The sequence below is a fragment of the Pezoporus occidentalis genome, unplaced genomic scaffold (genome assembly GCF_034315485.1).
Source record: "Pezoporus occidentalis ecotype Australia unplaced genomic scaffold, CSIRO_AGI_Poc_V1 ctg4, whole genome shotgun sequence".
NCBI classification, from domain to species: domain Eukaryota; kingdom Metazoa; phylum Chordata; class Aves; order Psittaciformes; family Psittacidae; genus Pezoporus; species Pezoporus occidentalis.
In genome coordinates, this window is record NW_026915724.1 from 3,913,188 (window position 1) to 3,936,307 (window position 23,120).

At 37.0% G+C, this 23,120-nt stretch overlaps 1 protein-coding gene across 4 annotated transcripts in view; it reads right to left on the reverse strand.

Moving 5' to 3' along the window:
- Nucleotides 1-901: 901 nt before the first annotated feature.
- CUNH8orf34 (chromosome unknown C8orf34 homolog) overlaps nucleotides 902-23,120 on the reverse strand; it is a 166,393-nt gene continuing 144,174 nt past the window's right edge. For 2 of the 4 annotated variants that reach the window (XM_062633228.1, XM_062633225.1), the window contains 4 exons: nucleotides 22,820-22,940; nucleotides 17,029-17,522; nucleotides 11,665-11,758; nucleotides 6,989-9,438 (listed from right to left, as the gene is read on the reverse strand). In XM_062633228.1, the coding sequence (XP_062489212.1) occupies nucleotides 9,422-9,438; nucleotides 11,665-11,758; nucleotides 17,029-17,522; nucleotides 22,820-22,940 (726 nt within the window). In that variant the 3' untranslated portion in view covers nucleotides 6,989-9,421. Of the gene's footprint in view, nucleotides 2,369-6,988; nucleotides 9,439-11,664; nucleotides 11,759-17,028; nucleotides 17,523-22,819; nucleotides 22,941-23,120 lie in introns of those variants that run through there. The other 2 variants (XM_062633227.1, XM_062633226.1) reach the window with 2 other exon arrangements.

The following is a 23,120-nucleotide window of genomic DNA, read 5'->3' on the forward strand; positions in this document are numbered from 1 at the left end:
AAGAATGGCATGAAGAAGAAAATGGAGCTTAACAGATGTTCCGTGAAGCAACTGGAAGAAGAAAACAACCCTAAAATCTACTTTTCACTTTTCAGTAGTGTCAAGGTAAACTATGAAATGCAGGACACTAAGGATGAATAAAACCTGTGAAAAGGACATATTAGTTTCAAGAATGTTTTACTGAACACAACCGACTAAATATAGCATATCAGTAATACGCTCTCCTCTATGCAAATAAGTCTTCAGGTATATTGGAAACACACACAGAAGAATAGATTTTCTTTACTGATGGCAAGTTAATGAAGCCCTTTCCTGAAATGAACTTAAAGCGACTATTCCTATGGGGTACCAGTATGCAAAACATTTTACATATAGGAAGTCTACACTAGGATGATACATATAGAAAGTACTTGCTCATCACAATGAGCACTTTACTTGCTCATGACTAAGACAGACCATACACTTTCTGTTTCACACTGTGTTTCTGAGACAGCAAAAAAAGTTCACACTATGAAATATCCATGACAGACAATTCATTTTTTATTTCTGAAAACAAACAGATGGTTTGTTATATTGTACTTTTTAATAGTTGCAAGCAATTTCATTATATCATTATGTCTAAGATATAGGTACCAAGAGTACATAATTGAAGACAAAGGAAATTGAGAACACACTTGACAGAATTAACAAGTAAATGAAATCAATAAATGCAACTGCCACATCCCTTCAATTGTTGTCTGTGCAAAAGCATCTTCTAGAGTTCCAAGCACACAGCATACACCAGTTAGTTTATTTTAAACAGCAAATTTGTTTCAGTAATCCATATGGGTAACTAATGGTTTATCATATATATGAAATTCCTTTAGGTGTTTTATTTTTGTATGCATGCTCCATTCCTTTTTAACAGTCTTTGTTTATTTTAAAGATCAAAGTAGATAAACTCAATAAAAAGCTATGCAGCATGGTCAACACCTGTTTCTGCTACCCACACGCATACTCTTTCACCAACTCCCCCTTCTGACCTCTCTCTGCAGGTGACTATGAGTGAACAGCTAGTTCTCTGTGAGACCTGAATGGGACATAGACATTGGCTAGGGCGAATACTTTAATGTTTATTCATCTAAAAAAGGGTAAAGATTACAAAAATATATGGAGTAGAAAAACCTTAGACAAGTCAAAATACATAAAATCTCTAGGTAAAGTTTATTTTGGTCAGGCAGAGTTTAGTTTATCAAATGTCAATCCAAAATAAGAGGGGTATAAACGAAACAAAAACATTATAGTAACTTTATACTAAAAGGTGACAGTTACCCTTCTTGCCTAAGGCCACTGTACCACAGTAAATACTCTCATTCAGCACATTACAGCATCCACATATCAGAGTGGTTCCACTTATGTACTGCTGATACTAGAAAAATAACTTTCTTTAAAATTATTATGTATAAACTAAAGCAAATTTTCAGGTGTAATTTTGATCACCTTAATTTTGTTTTAATTAAATTGTTCTTCAACAATCCAACTGATTTCACAAACCTGTGAAATCAAACAGAAAAACACAGACGTTAGGGCTAGAATTAAATGTACACAAAAACAGGATAAAAGGGAAAATGAATCTTTCACTGTGCTTGCATTTTGTAAAAGTTTTCCATAATGCTGATTAGTTTTCCATAATTCAATTAAATATGCAACAATGATCAGCATTTTAGTCATCCTGACTCATTTTTATTTCTAAAATATTCAGAAGCAAATCACAGCTTTAGCTATATTATTTGTTCTGATTATTCACTGAGGGTTTTTTGGGGGGAAGGGGTCTGCTGCTTCTTTTTCAATAGTAGTAAGAGATTGCAATCGATGACCAGTGTTTCAAAAAGTATCAAACATAAAAAGCAATTGTGATGAATCAGATAAACTGAGATAGCAATGTTTTAAGTTCTGATAGCGTTCATTTTGAAAACCTTCCCCAAAGCAAAATGGAAATTTAGCTTTTACAAATATTTACGCATGCTCATTGAAATAGACTGTTTTGCAAATGTTGTTGACTATAACACAGCCTGCCTCCTGCCCCAGGGTTTGTAAAGGATATAATGCTTTCATATTATACCTATTACAGGGATCCAGATAGAGAATCAGACTTATAAACCAGAAATAAACACTACAATGCATATAATTACACAGCTGAAGGCATAAAGTTCTGTATGTTACCTTAGAAGCCTTTACCTTTCCATTTTTAAACACTGAAGGAAATCAGGCACAGTAGCTTCACATTTATTCACTCCTCTTGAACATATAAATATGCAAGCCCTCTTTGGGAGATTAAAGAAGCTTGGCAGGAACAAGCTATTCCCATTATCTCCAGCTAATCAATTAACTACAAGTGGAACAATATCCTTAAGGTTCACTTTGCCAGGTGATAAGCCTGGACTTTATATCTGATGTTGTACTGATATTCAACAGAGAAAGGTACATACCATGAAAACCTCTGCATCAAAAAAAACCCCAAAACCTTAATTAAGCCTGGGAAATCTTAGCAACAGTTCTTACCCTTTATTAGCCTTATATGCAATTTTTTTTTGTCATTTATACCTAATGTTTAACAACTGTTTTCCTCAGAGGCACTTCATTCAGCAGATATTCCAGTATTGTCGAAGTTTGAGCTTTAAGCAAAAAATTTGTCATAAAGGGGGAAAAGCAAATATACATAAGCCTGTTTCATTTGCAGATCCTTCTCGTGACTGTTACCCACAAAAACTCCAGGGACTGTGATTGTCTTAGCTACAGAAGGAAATGGGATGCCAGCCAGAAAATATATTCCATGCTACCCAATATACATTATGGAATTCTTGACTGCTGAGAAATGATATTAGCAAGAACAAATCAACTTGCAGTTGACATTGAGATGGAGACATGCCAAGGTCAGGACGCAGGAGACGAAGGACACCCTGGAAGGGTGATGCGATTCAGTGTACCTGTCTCAGTCCCCCTGTAAGACAGATCTCTAGCCGTCCTCTGAGGTCCCTTTGTGTCTCTCCTTACTTCAGAGAACAAATTGCTTGGACTAGACTCCCTCCCTTCTATCTAGCTAAGGTAGGTGAGACAAGTCATACCCTGACAAGCTGATTTCTCCAATATAAAGGGACATTACAATAATTTAAAAGTAGTTACTACAAGCAGGAAGCCACCACTGACTTACCTGGGGAGAATAACTGAAAAACTATAGTCATTTCAAATTTAGTGAAATGACACCAGAATGAAACACAGATAGATATTAGAATGTGGGCCCAAACTCATGACACATTTTCGAAACATTAACTGGTGATATCTCATAGCTTGATGTCAGTTATCACATTTTATCATTCCTTCGCAGATCAGGGAAATAAAACACAGAGAAATAAGCATTGCCCAGATCCTGCTGTAACACTCACACTGGCACTACTCATTGCCAAGCAAGACTTAACCAAAACTACCAGAAGTCACCTATATCAACCTTCCTCTCTTCTTCCTCTTCCCCAGTCTCCACATTCATGGACTTTCTCCCTGACAGGATCAAGAACAGTCACCATAATTATTTCAAAAAATCTTAACCTTTTCCATTATAGAGCTTTTCATACTTGAATTTGAAATCCTTCCTCTTCATGATGAAAGAGGAATTTCTATGGTTTTGGCTTAGAATAAACCATAGAATGTAAAACACATTTTCAGCAATAGGATAATAAGGAGTGTTAATTTATTTGGTTTAGAGCTTGGAGAATACCAAACCAAAGAAGGAAAAGAGATTTCTTTCATAGATCCTTCACCTCCTGGTAATTTTTGCACCCTGGGATTACAGTCAGGCATTCTACATTTTTTCTGGTTTCTGCAGCAATCTGGCCCCTCTGCTGAATCAATCATGCAGCTGTAGAGCCAAAAAACATTCAAGGCCTAAGTTAATGCAAAAGGATGTACTCCCTTAGCTTGTTGCTCCCTGGGTCTTGCACTTCATGGGGTCATTTGCATTCAAACGAATTAAGTGAAAAGTAGGTGTAAAACATGACCAGTGTGCTTTGGTAGTACTTCAGGACTTTGTGCTCTTTCTTCAGTGCTGTAAATGACTACACGAGGCACTGGTGAAAGATGACTGGGTTTGAAAGGTCTTGAAAAAAACTGGGACAACAAAATGTAACAAAAAGCACAAGAATTTGTGGCAAGATCTTCTTGGTCTGCAGTGAAAGCACTCAGCAAGCATGACAAACAAAGGAACCAAGAAGGGCATAGAAGAATGAGCCCATCAGCCCATCAAAATTATTTGTTCCCTAGCTCTTTCCAATGCTCTGTACTATGAAAGATACTTGAAATGGCCAGCTCCATCTAACTGGAAAGTCTGGACAGCAGTCCCTCAGTCAAACAGGTCATCGTTATGCCCCTCTACAGCCACACACAATTTTCACAGGGTTACAGTCACTTGTCCTTACTAAAACTCGAGCAGTATTGCTTCATAAGCATGTTTTGGTTGCAAGGCTAGCTGAAGCAGTCTCAGCTCACCACTCTCAGATTCAGATATTGCTGCTCCTGATTCACACAGCACAAACGTCGGGCAGCCACAGGGCTGAGCAGCAACACAGGACTGAATTATCTGAGTAAAAATATTCTTTTTACTCAGAGATCAGTTCACACATGTCTTCACAAAGAGCTATATTCAAGGTACCTTTACTCAGCAAGTGTTTTGGAAGAGCAAAGGTGGATCAATCTGATATAAACAAAACCAAATCAAGTGATTTAATTAAAGTTCCTTCATCAGCACGCACAAAATTAGGCTGCATTCCCATTTCTTTGCTATAATGGTTAGACTTTTTAAGTACTTGCCAGTTGTTAGTCAGTAAAAGCTTTATTTTATTCTCCGAAATTCTTTAATATTAGAGAAGAGCTTTACTTTCCTAGATATTTATTATTCTTTATTATGTCCTTTTAGACTGAGCTTTTAACAGCACAGTACTAGAAAACCTGTGTTTCAACACATACACTATACTTTGTGATTCAAATTGAAGATCTTGTATCAACCTGTATCTCCTGCTAAATCAATATACAGTTAGTGGAGTATTTGTATTGCGATGTGTGTGTAAATCAATATATGTTTATATTCTTATTTTTGAATAAAATTCTAATAAAGCTTAGTACAGTTTTCCAGTGATGAGCATAGATGATTATCTGTTGCATTTACGTGGGTATCTATCCACAGTGGTTTATACAAGGCACAGAACTCTGTGGAATTAAAAAATTATGGACAGCCAATATTTTTTTTTTTCCTGGAAGCTCAGAACTCCACTTGCAAATACGTTTTGAATTTTAAAAAAGTAAATCTTTTAAAAGCAAAATATTTATATCACTGCTAGAATGTAAACTGACATTTAATACCAGACATTCACACAGATAAAATTAGCATGAACATATTTTGTGCTTTGAAATCTACAGACTTCTATGACTATCTAGAGCACAGTAAACAGTATTTTATTAATATCTTTGTTATGGTAAATACTAATCCAAACTGTCATATTTCCCATGCGTATATTTTTGGATTGCTAAGGACAGCCATTATTTTATCCAGACACAGCCTACATTTTCCTATAAAAGATTTTTACATTCCAAGGACTAAATTATGATAATAAAAACAACTGGGGGACAAAAATGTAGACTCATGGTCATTATATCATGTACATTTTTATCAATGCCTAACATGTAGTGCCCAGGAAAGCAACTTCAGCTGCACAACGAGACTGTTCTTTATGTGAATAAGTATATTCATAGACACAAAGTTGACCTCCCCTATACCTGTATAGAGCCCACAGAATCTCCTGCTGGATTATCTATCATCTGTCAGTTAGAAAGCTCTGTCACCTCATGCTAATGACTCCATGTTCATTGTTGCCCTTAACTTTTGCTTTCAATGCTTAAGGTTCCTGGTTGCTAGGACAGAAAACTTTTCTTTGTCACAGTTGGATGAGCTGAATGTTTTTTATTCAAATGTCTACCTACAGATACCAAGTAATCTCTGAGGTTCCTAGTTGAATGCCTTTAGGTGAGGCAAAGTCCTAACAGCATTTCCCAAATCCTGGGTCATTTTTAACCATCTTCTGAAATCTCTCAAGTAATTCCAATCTTTCTTAATGGCAAGACATCAAAACCACAGTATTTTACCAATATTATGTGGAATAATTACTTTGCTGCTTAACTTTTTAGGCATTCAAGGAATGGTCTACCCTTCTTTGTGACAGCATTATGCTGAAAGCTCACACTGAGATGATCTTCTATGATCACTCTAAATCCATTAGGTCACTGCTTTCCAGGACAAAGCCTCATTTTTCTGCAGCAGAGACAGATATGTTTCTCTGGTGCCAGATATATTTCATTTGTTTCAAATATATTTCATCTGGTTATAATAAAGTGCATTTTACTGGAATGTAGCCATTATACCAGGGGATTCATATCATTTAATAACTTCAACTTCTCCTTCCCACCAATTATCCAAACCTATCAGACCCTAATGAGCCCCATTCATCTACATCTTCCCACTAGAAAAACTAGTTTTTGATTCCTTAGCAAGCCAGCCTTTAATTTACCTAATGTGTGCCTGATAATTCTCTACACCATTTTTTAAATTACAGTGTCATTTCTTATTGTTAAATGTCTTTGGGAATCCAATTTTACCATAATAATGCAAGTTGCAGAAAAAGACACCCTTAGGTTTGGAAGTTATAGTGAAAACAGCTTTCTGCACTTTAACAAATTTTGAGAATTTTTTTCCTCACTGCAATGGAAAATTCCCTCCTCCTCCCAAATCTTCAGTTCAATGTGAACTTTTCCAAGAAACCAAATATTAGTCAATAGAAAAAAAAATGACATGAGCAAAGTCTTAATAATAGTATAAGATAATGGCAACTTTGGATTTAAGTACGTCCATTTAAAAAATAGGGATCTTGAGTCTTGTTCCATCTTTCCTTAGCTTTATAGCTCTAACTTCTGGAAGAAATAATATCAATTTCCACTTTTCTTTCACTATCTAGAAATAATTAAACCCAAGTGGGCAAGTTTCCATGCTTGGAAATTGTTCTCTCTCATTTTCAGTCTCAAAAAGCAGTTATATGAAATGGTGTAGCTTCAGCTATGGATGTTACAAGACATCCAGCAAAGACCATCCAATAGGTCTTTGTAGACTTTCTGTTTACAGGAACACAGTCCTTACTGGTATTCCATTTCTGAAATGTATATAGAACTGTCTCAAGCTAAATACCTAGCTAAACCACTGGTAGGCAGAATGAGAGACAACATATCTTCTTTAACATATGCAAGACCAGTGCAAAACTGAATGGAGTAGAAATCCCACTTTTTCCCAACATTTTGATATATCAGCAGTAGACCTTCCGCTGCAAACCTTAGAAAAGTCTTTACAGATGTACAGTGGCAAAACATTTCAGGCTCTTGCCACAGGTCAGCAGCTGAGAGTTCAAGCCTTGTCCCAGATCAGCCAAGCTAGAAGTGAGCACCTAGTGCTCCCACTGGCAAGCTGAAGTTAGAATGTGATAGTAGCCACACCACTCAGTGTGCCAACCGACATGTGTGAAGCAGATTAAGGCAAAGGAATGTATATACACAGAGATATACATCTCATATGTATTAACCAAATAGCAAGTTCACTAAGAGTCTACATTATTCACCTATCATGTACAACTGACACATGGACTGACTGCAGGTAGGGATACTCTGTCTGCAAGACTGTGAGACCTGGGGAACCTGTTGTGTGGTTTACTTCTTGAGTTAGGCACCCAAGAAAGCAGACTCGGGCTTTTGGGCAGGTTGGGACTACAGATAGAAGGCTAAATTATACCAAAAGACTGTCTTTGTCTTTTCAAGGTTCTTGGAAGCTAGCAATGCATTAGAAATTTCCAACCAGCTGTCCCTGTGGGACCTGTTCTCAAATGAAAATTATACACGTATCTTTCTCTCTCTGATGCGTGGTCACAAATTTAATTAGGCACATAAGGAGGAAGTAAAGAGTATGCTGAAAAAATCAGCAATGCTTCTTAAATTTTTGCTTTACTGTTGTAACATTACAAATCTTTTAAGCTGTAATCATTTCTACTCTGTTATATGAGTGCTGATTTGATTTCAAATTTTGACACAATTTACAAATATTTTAAAAATATTGACTTCTAGTTATCTTTGGATCTTACTGATAAGGATAAATTTTAAAAATGCTGTCAGAGAGCCTGAAGTATTTAGAAAATAAGGTCTGATTTACAAGAACTGAGAACTTAGATCTCACCTCTATAAGAAAATGTGTGCTGTCTAACCTGTTTTGCAAATGATGTTTATTGGAAGATGCTGGGATGCCAGAGGAACCCAATTCTTTTCAGCTACCACTGGCTTTGAAAATAGCCTCTTTATACTCTTACGTCTGACTACAGTTGAAACTGTTATCCCCAATTCTTTTTTTCTTATAGAACACTAACCAGCAGGTATTCATTTAAAAGAACTCAAGGTGACTCACATAGCTTCTCTTTTTCAATTGTTAGTTTTCCCACCACCAAAAACTAGCTTTACACCTGGCTGCTATTATCTCAAAGTAGTCAAAGAATGTGGTAAATATTATCCACATATAATTTATTAAAAGCTGAGTCAAAGAACAGGTGTTGCTATTGTAAAGATTAATTTTGCAGCTCTTCTGTTCAAACTCGTAAATTATGAACTCTTGGGCCCCCTCAACACTAAATCACACACACAACATCCACACAGATTTATTAACTTTAGGGTGAAAAATGATGTGTAAACTTGCCAGCTGCTCTGCCTACAAGCATTGGCACCAGTAAGTATGCTAGGCCCCTTACTGTCTCTCCACTTTACAACTAGGAATTGGCAGCTTCTCTCTGCCATCAGTGGCAGTTCTATAATCTCTGCTTTTGTTCTACTCCTTTAGTTATATTAGAAGAAACATTGACCTACTATAAAGGGTGTAGCAGTTAACTACACTATGGTTAACTGCACAGTCAATGTGGGTTCACAAAAGGAAGAACTATTTAACTAATTTGATATCATCCTACTATAAGGGCACATGCCTAGTAGATGTAGGGAAGGCAAGGGATGTAGCTTATCTGAATTTTCAGAAGACATTTGATACTGTCCTGCACAGCATCCTTCTGAACAAGTTCTCCAACTGTGGGATGGGCGGGTTCATGGTGCACTGGGTGAAGAACTGGCTGAAGGGCAGAACTCAATGGATTATAGTGAGTACAGCTACATATGGCTGGCGACTGGTCACCAGCAGTGTTCTAAAGGGCTCAATCCTAGGTCCAATTCTGTTCAATCTATTTAAGCAGCAACCTGGATGCAGGAGTTGAATGCATCGTTAGCAAGTTTGCTGATGATACTGAACTGGGAGGTGCTGTTGACTGTTTTAAGGGGCAGGAGGCACTGCAGAGAGATTGGAGGACTGGACAATTAATGGTATGAAACTTAACAAGTCCAAATGCTGGATCCTGCACCTAAGATGGAGTAATGCCAGGAATAAGTATAAATTGGGAGAAGAATGGCTCAAAACCAGCCCTGCAGAAAGGGATCTGGGGGTGCTGGTCAGCAGCAGGCTCAATATGAGTCTGCAGTGTGTCTTGGCGGCCAAAAGGGCAAACCACATCCTGTAGTGCATCAAACATAGCATCACCAGCTGGGCAAAAGAGGTGATCATCCTGCCATATTCAGCACTGGTGCAGCTTCACTTTGAATACTGTGTGCAGTTCTGGGCCCCAGTTTAAGAAAAGTGAGAAAGTCCTTGAGTGTATCCAGAGGAGGGCAACAAAGCTGGTGAAAGGGCTGGAAGGAATGTCCTATGAGGAATGGGTGAGGACTTTGGGTTTGCCTAATTTGGAGAGAAGGAGGATGAGGGATGACCTCAGTGTTCTCTACAGCTGAGGAGGGGAAGTGGAGAGGGACGCACTTAGCTCTTTTCCCCAAGATGCAGTGATAGCATGCTGAACCACAGGAGGTTTAGACTGGACATTAGGAAGCATTTTCTTTCCAAGAGGGTGGTCAGATGCTGAACAGGCTTCCTAACGAGGTAGTCAATGCCCCAAAACCATCAGTGTTTAAAGACACAGTTGGATAATGCCCTTAATAACATGCTTTAGCTTTTGGTCAGTAACAGTAGCTTACAGCTACCTTTTCCTTTGTTCTCGGCATCATCAGATTTAGGAAAAACAATTATTATTTAGGCATCGGTTGGTATCTGGTGGTAGAACTGAAACTTTTATCTATAATTTACTACCCTGTCACACTGGGCAGTGACAATGATTGACCAGGATTCTTGGAATCCTATAGCAGAGGATCTTGGATGCTCAGAAGTCCCCACTCCTGTGCGATTCGGGTACAGCAGCTATAAAAGAACCATGGTGTGCATCTGATGTGTTCTGAAGCATCAGTCTCCCTGATCACATAATTAGCACCAGTCTATGTGTGCGCAGCCTTATCAACATTTGGGCGATTATAAATTCATTACAGAAAACAAAGAAGAAAATTCACATGTGCAGAAAAGGCTGGTACTGGGCTTTCCCTTGGACCACTCAAGGTGAGATTCACCCCAGATAACTGAAAGGTTCAGGCACAAGTCAAATTGGACTTTACTGGCTTTGGATTAAAATCAGCTCTACACACAAACTTCATTTTAACACTGAACTAGTGTTAAAAAAACTGGTACATGCTCTTCAGTATCTCACTGTGCAAACTGAAATTTCATATTCAAACCCCAGGCTATGTATGGACTTGTGAAACGGGTGTATGAATAGAAAACTCTTACTTTTTTTATGTGGCACAATTTAAAAAAGTATTCTCTTTATTATGAATCTTTAATCCCTTACACAACTGTTCCATTCTGTGAAGAAATTGGCTTTTCCTTAACCCTGTTTGTTTAAAACAGTTTTAGAAGAAAGCATTAAGTTTAGTAAACATGCCGACTGAATCATCTGTTCTTTTCAAGTACATTGCAAAACATGTAGTATTTCCAGCAAGATCATTTACAGGTACCTTGTAGGCAGACAGAACTTGCTACAGTTTGCATGTATTGCAATTTAGAGCATGTTACTTGTTGTTACTTGTTCTGTCATTTAGGCTATGATCCTTCTGACCTTTGCTTTCATGATCAGACAACTGCTTCAAAGAATGTAGGATATTCAGGATTACTTGTGTGATTAAGAATTTTTTTTTTCCATACAGAAGAATTCAAAGGAATGCAGGAAAATAGAGGTAATGGAGCCATAGGTCTGAGGAGGAAGGCTCTACTTTTCAGAGCTACTGAGGCTTTTTTGATGCATTTATTTTTGCTGGTCAATACAGATTTACTAAACAGAGCATCTATTTCAATTTCATGCTACTTCTTTTGAACAGCTACTTTAACATATCAGGGCAAATTGTTTCACTTAGCTAAGTAAACTGTGGTCTGCGATCATTTTGTCATTGTTCAGTGACTGCAGGAAAGCTATGTAAATCAATCCCCTGAAGTTCAGTCCTCAAACAAATGAGTAATGGTACTTAGAAGAAAAGCTCCTGTGAGCAGTCATGACACCTTCACAAGATCTGAAGATATGAAAAAGAGAATTTAAAATTTTGAGGGTTTTTGACATATTATCTGGTCCTAACAAATATACTTACATTTGTCTTGGTCAGCTTCCACTTCTTCGCTTTCTGTGTCACTCGGTAATATCCAAGGTTGATGAGCAAGCTGAAGCTGTTGTAAGAATTCGTCCTGCCACAAACAGATCTATTTTAGATAAAATGACAGAGAATGGTTCTACATAAATGCAGATTGTAGCAAGCACTCTAGCCTCAATTAAATAGAGACAATAAAGCCTTTACTAAAAAATATCTTGCCGTAAAATAAAAGCAGAATGTAGAGGATATGCAGGCTCCCTAGATTTATTTTTTTTTTCAGATTTCTTATTTATTTATCTATTCTGAAAAAAGAAACAAAGGTCTCTTTAGCTGTTTATCTGCTATAGCCACAGATATATACATATCTTAAGAAATGCAGTGACAGAGCAAAATCTTAATGCAGATATTCCATCTGTCCCTGCAGTTTTTGGACTATGCCTAGGCATGTCCTGCACAATTTGCTTAAGCAAGGCTTTGATTTGTCAGAACTTTCGCTGTCTCCAATCTAGTAAGAACAAGGACCTGAAACTTGATTTAGAACCTATGGATTTGTTGGAGAAGGAGAAAGCCTAAGAAGGCAAAATGCTATGGAAACTTTTGTCTCCAAGATACCATAAAACTCTAAGCATCAAAATATAAATGTTTTACAGAGTTAAGAATCCATATGCAGCTGAATATATTCTTTCACAAAAGTTTTACAATTGCCTGTCTTTTACAGAATGCATATATGTATGTATATAAAAATATTTTTCCATACACACATATGTGTATGTGAGCACACACTCACGCAGACTTACAAAGTACTTTGACAGGTTCCTTCGCAATATTCAAGGTGAGAGACAAGACTGGAATGCATTCTATTTTCAAAAGCAGTTCAAACATGCAGTCTAGTCTCTAAAAGAGAACTTAAACATTGGCCAGATATCGTAAAATTACTGGCCAGATTCTTGTAAGTATCTGAAGACAAAGAAGGGTAATAGCCCTGTCTTCTTTTACACCAGTTAAAACCCAGAATCTACATGTTCTAAGTTAAATTGTATTGCGCAGCACTGTAGCATAATTTTCATTGTCAGGCTATTATCTGGTTTATAAACAGAAACCAGGCTTGTTTAAAACAGTTATTGGAGACCAAAGGCTGTTCAGTCAAGATCTAACTCACTGGGAGTAAATTATTGATTCTATTAGCAATCTGTGAAAAAATCCACAAAGACTGCTGCCATGGTACAACACAACTCAGGGAGGAGCTTCAGGCCTTAACGCCTGAATTGCCATTTCACATGTGCTCAGTGTTCGAGATGGTTGCTGACCATAGCATTGAACTGGGTGAAGTGTTTTGCTTCATGGAACAGGATTCTTGCAGTAGGAGAGTGGCTCTCGACACTGATCAGCATACTTTTTAATCTTACAAAAACACAGGGCAAAGGACTGAGTCAGGCAGCAGAACAGAATGGAAGTATCTGACCAAAAAGAGAGTCGGCATCACATCAAGTTATGTTCTGTACCCCAGTAAGCAGAAGAAAAAACTTGTGTTAATCAGTGCTATATTAAAATAACCTGAAATTTCCTGCTGTTAACAATGACAGACCAATAAAGATTACTGAATACCACTTTAAACTATCTGGATAAATAAAGTGATTGTAAAATTCCATGTGTTCAGGAAATGATATGGCAAACAAGGGAGTCAGAAGTATTTTCATCTCAACAGCTATAGATAACTATCACACAATTGTATCACTTTAATGGAATCCATCCTAAAGAGATAAGCAGGATTCAACATTCCTTTGTCAATTTATGCAAAACACCAAAGGACAAGGTAATGCATAGAGGCATTTCTGCCAAAGGATTTGGAACCCTGATTTATTAGTTTTATAGAGATAATAAAACTATTTCTCTAGGTAGCATTTCTTCGCTATAATTCCATTCAGTCTTGAACAAAGCAGATAATAAAACACATCTGTTAGAACTTTGCAATATTATGTGTGCCAAGAGGCAGAAACTTATCCACAAAATCACAATCATTTTAAGACTTGAGCATTAAAAACCCCTAAACATTCTTAACAGCTGATATGTTAAGTACTTGGCCAAATTATTTAAGATTGTACTAAAACAAGATTAAACTACCCTGAGTTACAGCATAAACTTCACTAAAACTTGAGGACAACTCTGAATTGTATTTATCAGTAATATTTTTGTATTTTAGACTTATTATGTTAGTGTGAAACACATTACAAATTAGGAAACATACATAAGGCATTGAGAGATACTTTAAAATTCCTGGTAAATAAAAAAGTGACAGCACGCTGTGTAAACCCATGCAGATTCTGAATTAATTCAAGCTCCTTATGGTAAAACATGCTCCTCATAGCCAGCAACGACATCCTTTTCAACTGACATTCTCATCAAATATGTATCAAATTTGTACTGGTTAATTCCATTACCACTACCTAAGAGTAAGGAAGCAGAATTATTTGCAAAATCTTATCATAGAATCTTGTCTATGTTTGATGAGACAACCAGTGCTTTCACATCTAGTGGAAATTCCCAGTCCACATCATAAGGCTAAGATGAATAAAGACAATTTCCCTTTTTTTACTTTTCCTTGTTTTAAATGGGAAGAGGACACAAAACCTACAATGAAAGTTGCAAAATCATTTACAGTATCGCCTTGAGTTTTATGTGCTTGTGATCAGGCAAAGTACAAAGTAAGAACTTTCTTGTCCTTCTCCTACCTCAGGCCACCTCTGACTTTTTAAAATTTTTCGCCACTGTCAGAGAGAAACTGTGGCACAAGAAAATGAAATCACATGGCCACAAACAGGGGACACCTCTAACACAGCAAAAAAATGTCACTGGACAGAGATATTTCTTAAGTATGTTCTGCCTGAACCCACTTTTCTAAGTGATCAGAAACTTCAGTGGGAAAGGATAGCTTAAAACACCTCCCAGAGCTTCTAGTATAACACTCCAAAGATGAGGCTGGGAGCAGCAGATCGGCCAGACCTCCATCAGCTACTTTCTGACATCTGAGGACCTTTACAACTTGGCAGAGGAAGGTCTTTTGTATGAATGTGTCATATTAGCAGTTTTCCACTTGGAAGCAGAGCTAGTCCGAAGATGAGTTTCCATTAAGTCAAAGGTCACGTGTGCTTGTCAGGAAAGGATAAATAGGGTTTGAGCTGGGTCACTAGCAGCCACCATACTATTGTACCCAGTGAGCAAAAGGAAAGAAAAGAATTTCTCATCACAGAGGATAAGACCCTGGATAGAAATGATGAGATTTAACACCAGCTTTACAGTGGGCTTGTTGGACGAAACTGGACATGCTGCTCTAACTGTAAACCAAGGTAATAATATTGCTCTTTTCTTAAAGTCCCTGAGACATAAATATACACATATAAAAGTATAACAGGACACTGTTATACTAATAAGAGCTATTAATAAGAGCTATTAAGATACTAATAAGAGCTATTAGCAAAGCTTGGGATTTGGCAAACAGAAGTAATAATTCACAGCAAATTAAATGGGATTCATTGTTAATATTACTGTAACTACAGAAAGGCTGTGAAAGAAAGCATTTTTAATTGCCTGCCTTGTTACAGGAAAGATCAGAAGTGATGGACAGACTGGATGTCCCTTGGTGTAGAAGCAGTGCTCATTACACGGCACTTTCAGGAGTCTATACAATAATTTTAGTTGGCATCATATGACTATGGACCAGTTAAGAGCAGGACTGCTTAAAAAGAAAGAAAAAAAAATAGGAGCAAAGTATTTTGCAGGAAACAACGAAACTGTTCATTTTTTTTGAACATTTTAGTTTAAAATGAATTTCAATTCTCATTTTCTGGTACATGAGAAAAATTCCCACACACAAACACACACTCAAAACAGGAGACAAAGAGGTTCAGTTTGTCAAGAAAGAAATGTGTTACAATTAAATATTTTTTTCCATGGAAAACTTCAGTTTTGAAAATGTATCAACTGTCAGTGAAGATACTTTCAACAGAACTGTAGTCACCTTCAGTCCTCATGTCTTTAAGTTGGATATCCAGTTCTAGGTGAAGAAGTAGCTTGAGTGATGGGATTAGTGCACTGCCATTCAAACAGCAAAATGAGGATTTTTTTTTTCACCACCAAATTTAAGTCAGATTTCCTCCACATATTCTTCAGTTTTAGTTACCTGTGCCTCATTTCCTTCCTTTCATACTAAGTAATGGTGGCCACATACTTAATTGCAAGATTATACCAAGTATCAAATCTCTAATTTTCCTATAAGTATCTCTAAGCAATGTTACTAGAAACAACATCTTTTAAATTTTTTAAGAAGTCATTAGACTGATAACACATTGGTTGAAGTGTTATACCCCACAGAATTTTAGAACAAATTATATCTCTTAGAAACAATTATCTAAAAGTATGATTTTTTTTCAGTCTTGGAAAAAACTCTGCAGGCTTTGACAAATGGATTGCAAAGACATTGGTAATAAATGGTGGGAACCAACTTAATCCACCGTGAAAAAATAAGCAATCTACACATACATGTCCTTCTCAAGTCAGTACAGAAGGACTGGCATTTCCTGAGAAGAAACTCACCTTTGTAAGGCATGTAGCTAAGACAGACAGAAGGGCTGTTCATTCACAGGTGCTTTTCTTTCCACTGCCTACATGCTAAAGTTATCTTTAAGGCAGCTAAAGGTAGCAGAGGAGAATACCACTCAAAATTGACAAGGTACTTTAACTTTTTGTCTTGTTTTAAAGACTAATCCTGTAAAAGTGATTAATATGGGACAGGAAGTTTATATGCTCTGAATCAGCCTAGTTAACATGAATATAGTACTAGACCATGATTTCATGATATTGGACATTTTCTCATTGCACTTCAGTTTTGTGTTTCAGAAAATTTGTTCACTCAGCAATGCCTAACTAATCATTCCAACGTGTCAAAAAAAATGACAGAAAAAAAGCAAACCAAGGAAATATTATGCACTGCCAATGATGCAGGAAAAAAATACCCTGGAATCATAAAGTTGAAATAAAGTTGTTTAATATTCCAGAGGTAAACACCTCTTAGAAACTGTCAGGCTAATAAAACTGTTATACATTGTACAGGCAAAACCCTACAGAACTTATTGAAGATTTGAGGGGCGTGTTTCAGTATGATTCCTGTAATACCCTGACATTCTCTAATCTGTACCTCTCAAAGATGAGCAGCATTTCCTTGCTAATTTTCTCTTAATATTTCCAAGTTCTTTTCAGAGTAGTAAGTTACATTAGGTATACTGATGTTACTTCAACATAAAACACAACCTAGTCTTCATGTTGTAACAGCTTCTAAACATAGCAAAAACATTAAATTGAAAATCTTACTTCTGATAAACTGCTTCTCTGAGTAGTGACAGTTCCAACAATGTCTCCACTCATTTGCACTGAAAGCCCTGAAGCAGCGCTGAGGGTCCTCCCCATTTGGCTCTTAGACGTCAAAGATCTGCTTCTTTGCATACTAATGATGCCTTCCCTACTTCCTTGGTTGCTAGGGGTAAGAGGCCGTGACAGCAAGCTATTTGGGGTCACAGGTCTGCTCCCTGGAGTTGATGGCCTGTTGGTTTGTGCACCAGGCGTTGGAGGCCTGCTGTTTGCAGCACTGGAGACCTGCGTTCTGCTGTTAGTGGGCAGTGGTGGTGATTTGTTTCCTTGGAGCTGAATGCTCTTCCCCATCTGAGTTGGCACCTGAGGCCTTGGATTTTGGACCTGTGTAGCTTGAAGATTGCCTTGATGGTCAGATGTAACTAAACTATGATGCTGGATACTAGGGCTTCTTGAGAGCCTTGCTTCTTCCCACAGTGCTAGGTCCTTCTCAATATCTGTGGACACACACAAAACCAAAAAAGAAAATAATGAAATAAACTCACTTTCTGTTTCTCTCTGATTTAAAATCTGTAATGATTTTCTCCAATATAAGTGGCAATCTGAAGTTGTGCATAGAAATTCTATTCATCCTTAAAACATAAGGCATTAGAGTAGTTCAAATGTTTGACAAGCATTTGCTTGAAGTTTATTTATATTTCATTTATTGCAAACACAGCTATCCCACAGAAACAAAATATTACCACTCAGAAATCCCACTCATTTCTTCAAAGTTCTCTCTCTGTGGCTTTTGCACAGTTTCTCTCTGTGGCATTTGCTGTTTCTTATTAGTAACAAACCAAGACAAAGGAGTGAGCTAAATTTGCCATCCTCAGCTGCAGTGAAGAGTAATCCAAAACTGGTTCCAGGCAAGACTTTTGCCACAACTCTGGGGGAAATAACCGCTTGAACTCTTCCAAGTCTGGATCTGTGATCCCATTTGAATCTGAGTTTTGTGCTCAGGCTTGCAGTCAGTGCCACAGCAGGTGGAACATTTAGAATCCAAGGAGAAAAGCTATAGACCATTTGGAGGTCCAGTCCTTACCCCTCACATAGCCATAAGGAATAAAATCCTATTTAAAAAAAAGAACAGATCAGGCCTAGTGATGAAAAGTGTCTTTTGAATTCATTTAAATCGTAATAATGCTTCTAATGAATTAAATCAGACACATCCAACAGTTAGGTGAGGGAAGTTGGAATTTAGGTTACCATTGCTAACACACTGAAAGTCCTCACAAGTGAAAATGTCAAACTTAAGGAACAGTTTACTCAAGTTTATTTTATCTTACACAATTGCTATCAATTTTCACTCTCGCTGGCACTTACTTTACTGTAACTTGGTTTTGATAGGGACAGTTGGTTATTGTAAGAAAAGCAATGCCATTTCCCATTAAACTGCAAAGTCACAGACACAGAAGCTCTAAATCAGCCAGCCTCTGCTGATTTAAACTCCTGGTATGTGAGTTTATGTAAAATAAGCATTTCCTTCTTATTTTGATAACAATAATTTCAGGTTCTAAAAGAAGTCCTAAAAGCGGCAGATTTAAATTGCATGTTGGAAAATCAGATTTTCTTTCACTTGTGTTTACCAGTAGGTATAAAAGAATGCTGTATGTAAAATTAACTTATTTTTCATAATTTTTATTACAAAAATCATAATGTATTTGTTATACTAAATAACAATAACAATATTTACTATATTATTATTCATCACTATATCATTATATAACATTATATATCATTGTATAATGAATGATATAATAATTTGTTGTTATAAGATTATAAATATAATGGTTATTACAATAACATCTTTAAAGCAGGAAAACAAGTTATGTGAATTTCATGTTATCAGTCTAATACAAGATGTTCTGCACTTTTCAATTACTATCACTAGAAAAGCTGGTAAAACTGAAATAGGTGTGAAAGCCTCAGATAAAAGCGTCTCTCAACTCTCTAAAGATTAAGTGCTTTGCTGCTAGCAAATTTCAGAACATAGTCATTGTTTCTAGCACATAGTTAAGAACATTTCTAATTGTTACCTTGCTGACCTCTTAAAATTATTTTCATTTTGAAATAATTATGTCTTGAAGTACTCCTCCATTATGCTTTTAAAAAAAATCAATACACATCACTTTGGAACTTGTAAGATGTCTGGCAAATATTCAAGGGCCAATAATTTACAATATTGGTTATCTGATTTAAACCCAATGAGGAATATGTTCTTTTAAATATTCAGCTTAGCCTATCTCTTTCCAAAATTACAGACCTTTAAGTTTCTCATGATGATTCAGTATGCTAAGAAATTATATGAATATTGAATGATTTCATAAGAGTTAAATAAACATTTTATTTTGGCTCATGTTTTCATAATTCCATATAGTAATCAAGCCCGAAGATAAACCAACTCTCCTAATCATTTCTCCACATAAAATCAACGTTTCCATAGCATAATTATTCAATTTTATTCAGCACACATCCTCTATTTGATTTTGCTTCAGTATCAGCTTTTCAAACAGAAAGAATACCTTTACAGTATTATCTGATCCATAGTAAATACCAGAATTGAATTACAACTTAGGATTTCTTAAATCCCTTGTTAATGTGATTTAAAGGAAAACAAAATGCAGACAACAGAGCAACACAAAGGCATTTTACTTTCATATCAGGAATACCAGTACAAGGATGTGATTCATTAAGGTACTTATAAACTGTTTATGTATTTAACAGCTCTTCTTGTGATAAAACATATTCCAGAATTATCCAATGACCCCAGAATCAGTGCAACAAACCAAATTAGAAGATACTGGAATTAACTACCAAAAAAAATATATCCACACCTTGTGTGTGATATAAAGCAGCCACAGTAACACAGGAGGCTGGATCTTAGACAGAAGTATTAAAAACCATATGTAGAGAAGGGAAAGGAAAACTAATTTCTTCAATACCTGATTTTGTACTGAGGCTGTTGCTGGCAATTGGTGCTAGTCCCCAGTTTAGGCACAGGCACCAAATTGCTCCTTATGTTAGGAATGAATTTTATCCAGCATGTATACCTTAAGAGAAAGCCAGGCTCCTTAAGAAGATGTATCTGAGACAGGAGACTACATTTCATCATTACACAAGTAATCCAAATCATAATTCAGGCACCTAAATGCCTGGATAGGCAGTCATTTCAGTAGAATTAATAGGTTCCAGTGCACTTGGTAAGAGAACTTAAACAAGAGACTTGCTGATATCAGAGACACTTGAACTTTTGCAAATGTATGAGACAAATAAGGTTAAGCAAAACCACGGCATTATTATCTGAGGTCTTCTGAGCTGATTTTTCATGAAAATTATGTTATGCTTGTCTGTGAGCAGAATAATTGTCTCAAGCAGCACTAGTGCTACAATAGGACATGAATTATTAGGAATAAAAGAGTCCAAAGTCTAATAACTGGGCTGCTTTCTTGCAAATTTCTCAGGCAGACAAAAATTACTGAATGGTAGAACGACTGAACCCCATGTTACAGCATTACTGAAATAATGTGCCCGAAGTCAAATGACAACAGCAGCATTGATGTTTGAGTGAAGACCTTGTAGGTCACAAAACAACAGGCTGAATTGCAGAGACTAAGTGAATGTAGCTTACGGTCAATTAAGTATTTAAAATTCCAAATCCTGGAATATGGTAGTTATTACTGTCAGCTATGTCAAGGGAGATCTAAAGGAACTGCATCTTTCAGAACACACTGCATACAAGAACAACCATGGAAATGTGACCAGTTAGGACATAAATGAAAGTAGGGAGTTCTTCACCAGACCTCTCCTGGGTGACAACTGCAGCAACACAAAGGAAGGTAAGTGCTACTTCAGTGGCGGAGGCCCCTGTGGTACTTAGGTCCCTGCTGTACTGCAGAAACCTGATGAAAACAGCTTGGCCTGCTGGTTTCCTGGTTCTCACTAGAGCTTCCTGGAAGTTCCAACTTGGAGACAGGGACCATGGAATTTCAATCTAGTTTGGCAGTGACTTTAATAGTCACAGTGACTTGAACCTGTCAAAAAAAACCCTGTTTCTGTTGTCAGAAACAAAAACATCTAAAAACATCTGCATTTGCAGACAGAATAAATTTTAGTTGTTGTTCCACTGCAAGGAAATTTTTTTCTGAAGATCTTCCTTAAATGTGTTCACAGATTTGTCTTCTGCTTTGACTTCAGCTACAGCAGCCCCTAGGCAGAAGTACAACAGCTGTTCCTCTCCTAAAGAGGATACAACTCCCAAGCCTTTCGTTCCAGTACTATTGATAGGATTAATGTGCAAAGTCTTTTAGAAAATCACACTGAAAGTGGTTAAGTTCCCTATCTCACTCCCTAAGTGACCTGAATTTAGATTCAGGTCAGGTAAATTTCATTTCTCCCTCCACTTTACATATGCTGTCTTCATGTTCCAGTTCTGCATTACTTTTCATATACTTGGCCTACGAAACCCAGATTTCACCATGTGACTGTAGTGGTTTAAGCCCAGCTGGTAACTCAGAACCACACAGCTGTTTGCTCACCCCTCCTTTCCCACCCCTTCTCCGGGTGGGCTGGGGCGGAGAACTGAAAGAATGTAAACCCCATGTGTTGAGATTAGAACAAAGTATAATATAAAAATACTACTACTAATAATAATGATAATGGTAAGAGAAATAACAAGGGGAGAGAATATAAAACTAAAATGGGAAAGGGTTAAAAACAATAAACACAAGTGACACATAATGCAATTGCTCACCACCCACTGACCGATACCCAGCCCGACCCCAGCAGTGATCTGGGCTTTATGAGTAACTCTCCCCCAGTCTCTATACTGGCCATTACGTGCTGTGGTATGGAGTGCCCCTTTGGCTAGTTAGGGTCAGGTGTCCTGTCTTTGCTTCCTCTCAGCTTCTTGTGCCCCTTCTCACTGGCAGAGCATGAGAGACTGAAAAGTCCTTGATGGGGACAAGTGCTGCTCAGCAACAACTAAAACATCAGTGTGCTATCAGCACTGCTCTCAGACTAAAGCCAAACAAGCACTGCACCAGCTACTACGGAAGAGAAAAATAACTGTTGCAGCTAAAACCAGAACAATGACAAACAACATGCATAATACAGGACCTTAAAACTAAAGCTGAAGATAGCAAATATTGATTACAAATAAAAACAAATGCAATAAATCCTAGGATATCCCTCATTAATTTTTACAGAGCTCTGAAACATATTTTCACCAAAAAAAATGGGGGGCTTGTATGACTTTTTAGAAATGGTTGCCCCATCAAAGATGTTGCAGATGTTCCACTGCATGCAAGTTAACAGACTTCACTGAGCTAGAGGTCTCATGAACAAGGTAAGCTTTCAATGCAAAGCAATATGTTCTCAAGCTAAAGGCTCATTGCAGTCTTTTCTAAAGGTTTCTTAACTGTAGGTAAAGCATCTTCCTTATTATGTAAGCCTTGGTGAAATGTGAAAACAAATAAATAGGTGCAGTACTGAGCTGTCAGACTGCACTATATTTAACACAGCTTAATTACTGGTTAATTACTGTATTTACTGTAATTACAGCAAAGATCATTATATCTACAAACATAACAATAACTGTGCTCTTTCTCCTCAATGAAAAAAAAAGAAGTTTAAGGTTTTTATCTGTTTTCATCAACATGAGAGACAGATCATTTTTTTCTTCATCTATAATACTGGCAAAGCTAGCTGGCTGAGTACTGATAGGTGTTTTACAATCCGTTGCTATCATACATACCAGCTAGGTGTTTTTCCATGGTCTGAAGTTCTTTTGCTGCTAAGGCATCCTTTAAGAGTTTCTGCCTTGGGGAACCCCCTGGTCTGGCAACCATGGCATCCAGGGTCCAAACCGTATGAGACTTAAACAGAAAAAAAAAGGAAAAGGGAATACTTTTAATCTAGTTTCTCATTTACATGTGAAGCAATAAAAGAAAAAAACAACAAAACAATACATTTTGTCTTTTTTTTTTTAAGAAGAGTGAATCTGGTGCTTTTTTATGTAGAATACATAACATTTTATGCAAAATGTTACAAAATAT